Raw genomic sequence first — 7,972 nt, 5'->3', positions numbered from 1 at the left:
TGTGGGAAAAAAAATGTGAAGGATTTAATTTTGGCCTCTCTGCATGTTATTCTGAGCTCATTTAAGCACTTGAGCTCACTCAGATGGTCTTCCCATCCATTACTGACTCCTTGGTAAATAAACCTGGCTATGAAGACAAAATCATGCATTTCTTTCTGATACTATCATAGTGACTATTACAGAAAAAGCACCAAAACTGCACAAAACAAAGTGTTTGTTGAATACCTCTAAAATGCAAGGAAGAGCACTGCCATCATATTACAAACAGAAAACCAGAGCCTAGAATATTTCCTGATTATTCAGTCCAAGAAGAACATTGTACCAGGTATAGTGATGTGTGCATGTTCTTTGTATTGCCTTCTCCTTTAGGACAGCAGCTGCAAGTCCTAAATTCTTCTGCAAACTAGGCTTAATTTAGGTCAGGCATCTAAGGAATAAGGGAAGCTTACAACTGCATGTGGAAAGATTTGACCTGAGTTGAGAAAGAAGAGAGGGATGAGAACGTGCAACCTGGCAGACCCTTATTCAATTATTCTGTGGCATCACTTGATCCCAAAATTACTCCAAACTTGGAGGGTTCATGAGTACTCCTTCCTTTCCAGCATATCATATAATTTAGAAAGGACTATTTTTTTAAACTTCAAATTTATTATACTATTAAAAAAGGAATATGAAGTCTCTATTTTCTTCAGCTGAGCCTGGTCTGGCCCCTGAAGACACTGCCTCTGCCATGCACACAGTGTAACGCCTGTGGCGCTGCCAGTGCCCACCCTTGTGCTGGGACTCACTCTTCAAACAGGCACGTGGTTATCTCACCATGGCTGCAGCTCCCTGTTGGCCTGAGCTCCCATTCCTGGCTCCTGCAGGGCTAATTGATGGGCTGCCCAGGCTTTATCACAGTGCCCAGCATCCTCAGTGATGGGACATGTCCCAGTTCACACCTCTGTTTTCATACGTGTTTGTGCCGCCAAGAATGATTGTTAGTTTTAAACAGGCTCTGAAAGCAGCAGCCAGCATTCCAAAGGGATACACAGGATGAGCTAGCGACAGCAGCCACTTGGCATTTCCAACCCTGCAGTGCAAAAGGGGATGTGTTCTAAGCGTTGAGACTTCGCGAATCTCTTGTGATTTTGTCAGCAATACAATTGACAGTATCAGGATACATACGCACAATCTCTTATTACTGTTTAAACTTAGAAAACAATACCATATCCTGTGTCAACAGAACTACTATGGGTTATGCAGAATGATTTGTCATCTCTTTGGAATACCTTTCCTTTTCTGGACAATAAAAACACCATTTCTCCAACAACTTCTATTTCTCTGTCTTTAAAGAGCTGCGTGAACCAGGTTATTCACCTATGACTACAACCAAGTCTTAGCTACAAGTGTGGGACTCCCGAAAGAAGTATTTCTGCATTATGATTTATTCTCCCCTGACTATAAAAACAGTGTGTGTTTTAAAAGTATTTTTAACATCTCTCTGTATGTGACCATGCAATCCGTTGTGATAAACAGGAATTTATTAAAGCATCCTTTATTAAGGCATTAAAGTCAAACCAACTTTTTTTATACTTCGTGAGACAAAAAGTGAAGTTTATAGAAGCCAAAAAGTTTCTAGAAGCCAAAAAATACTCATAGATTATACAGACTGGAGTCAAAATTTTATAGCCTGTTTATCATTGAAAACTTTAGAAGACTTGGGTGAAAACTAGCATAAAGTCAATGCCATTTTCTGGACCTATAGTGTTTCTGCTAAAACTGTAATAGGACACTACAGGAGATGCAAATGCCTGTTAAACCATGACAGCCTTAACCAGTGACTGTAATGCATACAGCATGAAAAGCGATTTAACTTAATACCTCCAGTTCAGGTTTCAGCCTTGAGAAATCTGCATATTCTTCTGTTTGTGCTTAATGATGTTGTACAGCATTTGATACTTTTTGGGATCATTACAGTGTCAACTCTCCCATCTTGGCCAACTGGAAATTAAATTCTTTTTCCCTTGTGATCCCAACTGGATGAAATAGTTGCAGAGCTGAATAAAGCCAGAAATTCAAAACTGCTTTGGCAATTTCAGCCTTTGCGAGTGTCCCTGAAAAAGACAGGGAAGGAGGGTCATGGTGTGGAGTGTGGGACACAGCAACTGTAGTGATGACAAGATCTGCTGGTGCCCATGGTGCACAGAACTCACTCCTAACATGGAAAGGCACTTCAAAAATACGGCTCTTTAGGGTGGAACCCTTCCCCTATTCCTCTCTCTGTAACCTCTGCCTTCAGACTGGTGTGAGCCGTGCGCCATCTCTGGTTCCACCTTGTTCCTAGGGCAGTTCAGAAATGCCCTAGGAACAAAGCTGAATGCAGACATCCACATACCCATCCAATTTCTTTGGCATCATGTAGTCATGCTGGTCCTATAGGTCTTCAAATCTTTTCCAACCTAGCCAGGTGAAAAGTAGCACTGAGGACTCCCTGAGGGCATGGAGTGATGGGAAAAGTAAAATATCTCTGGTCTTTTTCAGGCCAGGAGTTGTTGAGACTGTGTCTCCTCATCCCAGTGACTGGGCTTTGATGCCCTAAAGAGTACACATAATTCTGCAACTTGTTGCTCATCCATGCTTCAAAGCACCAATGAAGCTCAGCTAACCCTACAGAAAGAACAGCACATCCTGGATACTTGCAAACAAGCCAAGTGGGTGTTAGGACCTACCACTCTGAAATGGTTTGTACTGGCAGCCCATGGTGATGCCTCTCACAGGCCGTGATGGTGGGACGGGGATTTGAGGACCTGTTTTCCACAGAGGTTTTGTGGGGGGCCCAGCAGTCCTGCCCAGCAAATCTGTCACTGCACAGCCAGAAAACTGGCAGCAACTTCTGCCCCTGAACATCTGCATCCTCTCTAGGTTCTCTGGGCCTGTTAGGCAAACAGGTTGAAATGGCTTTGGTTCGAATTAGTCATACAGGGAATACAAACAAAGGCATCAAAATGTCCTTCAAAAACAGAGTTCCCACAGAACGTAAAAGGCTGTGGAATAGTTTGTGCAAGCCTAACTAACAGAGCTTTCACTTCACAAATATGACCCAGGAACAACTCACTGTTTTTCAGGGGATTGTCTGCTCTTTACTCAGAAGCCATGTCAAGTGCCAGTCAATGAAGGAGCAGGCTCTGGCAGAGGCAGGAGGAAGGGAGAGCCATCTCAGATGTCCAATATAGACTTCACAGAGTAAGTAGTTTGGTTGGAAGGGACCTTAAAGACCATCTAGTCCCAAGCCACCTGCCACAGGCAGGGATGTGTTCCACTAGACCAAGTGGTTCAGAGCTCAACACCTCCTTCCAGCTGGCCAGCAACAGACCACTGCCTTTCCACTGGCATCTGCCCACCAAATGCCAGTCCTCTAAAGGAGAACATACTAGAAGGACGTGGGTGGCAGTGGTCTGTGAGCAGTTTATCAGGCTGAAAACAAATAGGGAAATTGTTTGGTTCCAGAAAAATTAAGGAAACCCAAGACTTGCATCAGTCTGAAAAGTGGTGCAGGACTCATTAGGAAAAAGAGACCACAGTCAGCCCAAGGTAAGGCTGCAGATCTGGGACTGAAACTGGACAGGTGAGAGAAATATTCACCATGCTGACAGGGAAGCTGGTCCTCACACAGAAAACAAATTTTCCCTGGAATCAGTGGTCATGCCTAACTGGAGCTGATGTTTTCAATGTATGTTTCAGATTATTGTTGCTTTTCCTCTCTGAACATTCTGTGTTTTACTTGTGTGACTTTTGCCATTATACAAACTAAAGTAACAATTTCTTCTTTTATCTTATACTCTGCAAATTGCACAGCACACTTTACTGGGACCATAGGCTCCAAACTGATGGGATAGGCAGGAACATGAAAATGAAAGAGAAACCCCACTGTGTTTGCTCCAAGCCCTGCCACCAGAGCCACTCTGCTAAAAAGTAACCTAGAACTGCAGGTTAGGACCAAATCCTGGTTGCCATATTTAGAACGGAAAAGCATTTCTAAAGTAGGTGCCAAGATCTTGAACCCATTATCTGGTTTTCTATTGCATAGTTGAAATTTCTGTCATAAGTGGTTTTTTATTTGGAGGTGGTGATGGGAAAAAGTATCTTTTTCACTTTTAATGCGAAGGTAAAAATCCCAAACCTGGTCATAGTCCTCTTCATTATGCAAACACAAAATAGTTACCTCTCTCCCCCTTGAAGTAAGTATATGCATTCTCTGCATGCTAAAAAACCAAAACAATCAGGGGCCAACTTTTAAGTACTAAAAGAAGTTTTACAAGTATCTACATTTGACTGAAAGGAGAAAAAACAAGTATTACAGCAAAATGCTTCAGAGGAGTTAGCAAAGGACTGCATCTGGGTGGAGCCCTTTGTGTCCTCCTCAGTCATTTCTTCAGTATCATGAAATGTTTTGTCACTTCACTTTTTGTGTTCTCCATCAAGTAAGTTAATGCTTGCTTAGCTGAATTCCTTCATCCTTGTAAACACAAGGATGTCACTGTAGAACTAGCATTTAGTGGTCTTGCAAGTTTTACACACAGCTTGTGCATATGACCAGTGGTACCTGTGGGAGGGAAACAGCTCTTATCAGAGGCACTGATACAGCTGGCAAAGGCAGTTTTTGAACATAAAGGTCCTTCTGAGATTTAACACATCACTACAACTTTGGTGGCATTGCTACCAAGACATGCTTCAGGTATTTATTTGTAGTACTTCGTCCCTGCTCCTGGGTCTGTCCACACTCTGCCAGTGCTGTCAGGCCAAGGTCCATTGCCACTGAGGCCAATTCCTGGGCAGAAGCTGGTCCTACACACTAATGAACATCATTAACGAGCAGCAAATGGTGCCGGTGCTCAAGGGTGAAAAGCTATTGCCATTCGACTGATCTGGCGGTGTGTTGCATAGGAACAAGCACAGATCAATTCCAACACATTTCTGGCTGCATGGGAAAAATAGACAAAATTGTTTTCTTTCAGTTGACTGCTTCTCACACAAGTCTTTCCATCAGGGACTTAAAACCATACTTGCAGCCTTTGTTTGAACAGCTCCAAATTATAAACATGAAAGTGCAGAAAAAATTGAACAAGCAGGCAGGACAGAAAAGTTGAATGAGCATTGGCTCTTCTTATTTTAATGAAGAAATATTTCAAGTTAATATCAGTGCATATTTAGAAATAGCATATGATACTCCCAATGCCAAATACATCAGCAAATTACAGTTTCAAAACTTTATAAATTAATGGTAAGGAAAAAAAAAAAGATTAACATAGAGAATAAGGTTCAAAATAAACATTCTGTTTGTTTGCTGCACTGTGTTAATTATATTCCTGGTACTTAAGCAGCAAGAGAGATCCAATATTTCATGTAATTAGGCTCTCCAAAATAGCAGTTATTTTCCTACAAATGAATTAAGCATTTTGCATTTATTTTTGATGTATAATTAAATGTTATTCTTAGCTGTTACAAAGAATTTTAGCCATGTCAGAATAAAATTTCATTCCACGACTGAAAAAACTCACACTTACATAGGAACTTTGCCTTCTCGTTATACCCACTGGTAACAGTCAGCTGAGAATAGGAAGAGCTACATGTAAGCACATTTGACTGTTACATAAAATGGCTTTTTTTTTCTTTTTTTTTTTTCACAGCCTCATAACAATACTGTTTTTCAACATTGTTCCCAGTCATTGTTTTTAAAATGGTTCATCAACATATCCTGAATCAATCACTGATATAAATAACTCCAGTGACAAAATCCATTATGGAAGGACACAGAACTGCAAACTGAAAGTTGTACTGAATGATTTTAAGGTGGAATTGTAATTCCTCTGTAACACTCTGTCGAAAAACAAAAATAAAACCAACCCCACACGGTAAAACCTTTAATTAACTGGCAATAGTGGAATCTGAAAAACAGATATAATTTTAAGAGATGTTTAACTCACAATGGACCCTAAAGCAAGACAAATTGTACTGAAGCTAGAAAGAGATGCACATTTAAAGCTTGCAAGTGTGATATAAAAATATTCTCTAGGTTTTAAATTTTGATACAGGGAGTCCAATTCCCTAATGAAGAAGATAAAATACATCTTCTTTCCTACCCCACTGCTGTACATAGAGACTGTTCCCTTAAATCAGGAAATGGCTTTCCCCAGCAAAGATACCAGCCTTGCGAATCACAGACTTTCATTTGTTGATTTTGCTTCTTATAATATATTTTCAAGCAGGTGAAATACTGATAGGATATGCATTTCATTGACTATTATCTACTGTGCAAACCATATACATCAACCCCATAACTTCAGCCTAAGTGCAGTCTGCATGGCCTATAATGACTCAGAATCTAGTGGGATACTACAGCACAGAGATGACTGCCAACCTATGAAACACCAGGCTAAATCAGGTTAGTGGGAAAGGTACACGCTCCAGATTTCCCAGGAACACCTGAAGGTTCCTCATTACAGTCATTCCGTGCACTTCTCAGATTACAAGGTTTGCTTCCAGAAAATCGTGAGGTAACAGGAAACTTCTGCTTATGGCACGTACACATGGAGGAGTGTGAGCTCAGCTGAACACTTGTGGTGCTAGGGGTAATGCAGACACAAGGGAGGCTACAAGGGTTCCGGACAGAAACAAAAACTTCACATTTCCTTACACTGCACACATTCCTTTTATGCACAAACGTGAGGTGCGCAAAATAAGCTGTTTGCTCGGTACAATTTAACATTTTGCATATGTAAAATAATCACCTAATATTGCAATATAATCAAAAATCATGCACTAGATAAACAGAGCTTCTTCCCCATGAACAATAGTTCTCAGGAACATTTTATTCTGCTTCTGGTAACATCTCATAATTTGCCAGCTTACACAGCCCCTGTTAAAGAACACAGTATTTAGTGAAAACTGAAGAGCAAAATTTAAAAAAAAGGAAAGTTTTGATTTTAGTTGCGATACTGCTGGGATAGATGCAACTGAGCTGCTGTAATGCACCAAAGAGTAACAAAAATTCAACATGAATATCAGAAGAATAAATATATATCCTAAATTAATCTCTGTAAATACATTCACAGGTCCACATAAGACACCCTTATGCATAACTCATACTTTTTCAAATCTGCAGAGAGAGATAGATGTTAGTTCATGGGGAAAGCAATTTATCATATGACTCGGTTTATCTGTCATTATTCCAGCAAAAATCAGTAGCAAATTTGAAAATCTATATTTATTTTCCCCAGACCAACCACACAGAGGCTTAAGTCACAAAATCTATTATTTCCAATATTCGATCAATAAGGCTTTATTTACACTTTTTTCTATAAAGTCAGGAAAAAATTTGGTGCAATGTACAAGAAAAGACTGCACATTTCACTGATTGGAGATTAACATCTGCTTATGGTTTAATGCTAACCCACAGGCAGCCAATTAAAGTTCCATATATCCATGTTTTTACATATAGTTTCCTTCCAGATTCTGTCAGAAGCATACTAGCAGTCAGGCCACCTAAAAACAGCAAAGATGGCAAAGTTTTCTTGAGGCTTAGTTTGGAATGAACACTTTTCCCAGGGAACTTATTTCTTCTTTTAGAATCCTTTGCATCATAAAATTCTATTAGTAACCTATAAGCAGAGAAAAAGGAGATGGTCAAAGTCAGACAGTAAGACATTTTAAGCAAACTTACTTTCATCCAGTAACTGCTTCTAACCAAACATTTTTAGTAAATGGTCTCATAATACGTAGCAGCTCCTCTGTAACAAGTTCAAACAATGAGTACACCTTACAAATATGATGCATGTCAAAAGACTCAACCCGAACCCTTGTAAGCATTAAAGCCATATTTTCCTTGTGGACCAACTGCAACAGTGAATATAAAAATTGACAAGAATTGATTTTATGCAGCCTTCAGCAGAAAAGCCCAGAGCACTGTACAATATTGTATGACAAAACAATA

At 40.0% G+C, this 7,972-nt stretch overlaps 1 protein-coding gene across 1 annotated transcript in view; it reads right to left on the bottom strand.

Moving 5' to 3' along the window:
* Window positions 1-7,305: 7,305 nt before the first annotated feature.
* Window positions 7,306-7,972, bottom strand: part of AGPAT5 (1-acylglycerol-3-phosphate O-acyltransferase 5) — a 51,633-nt gene continuing 50,966 nt past the window's right edge. The window contains 1 exon segment of the mRNA NM_001245597.2: window positions 7,306-7,640. Coding sequence (NP_001232526.1) covers window positions 7,415-7,640 — 226 coding nt within the window. The 3' untranslated portion in view covers window positions 7,306-7,414.

The sequence above is a fragment of the Taeniopygia guttata genome, chromosome 3, assembly GCF_048771995.1.
Source record: "Taeniopygia guttata chromosome 3, bTaeGut7.mat, whole genome shotgun sequence".
NCBI classification, from domain to species: Eukaryota; Metazoa; Chordata; class Aves; order Passeriformes; family Estrildidae; genus Taeniopygia; species Taeniopygia guttata.
This window is presented reverse-complemented; position numbering and strand designations above follow the sequence as displayed.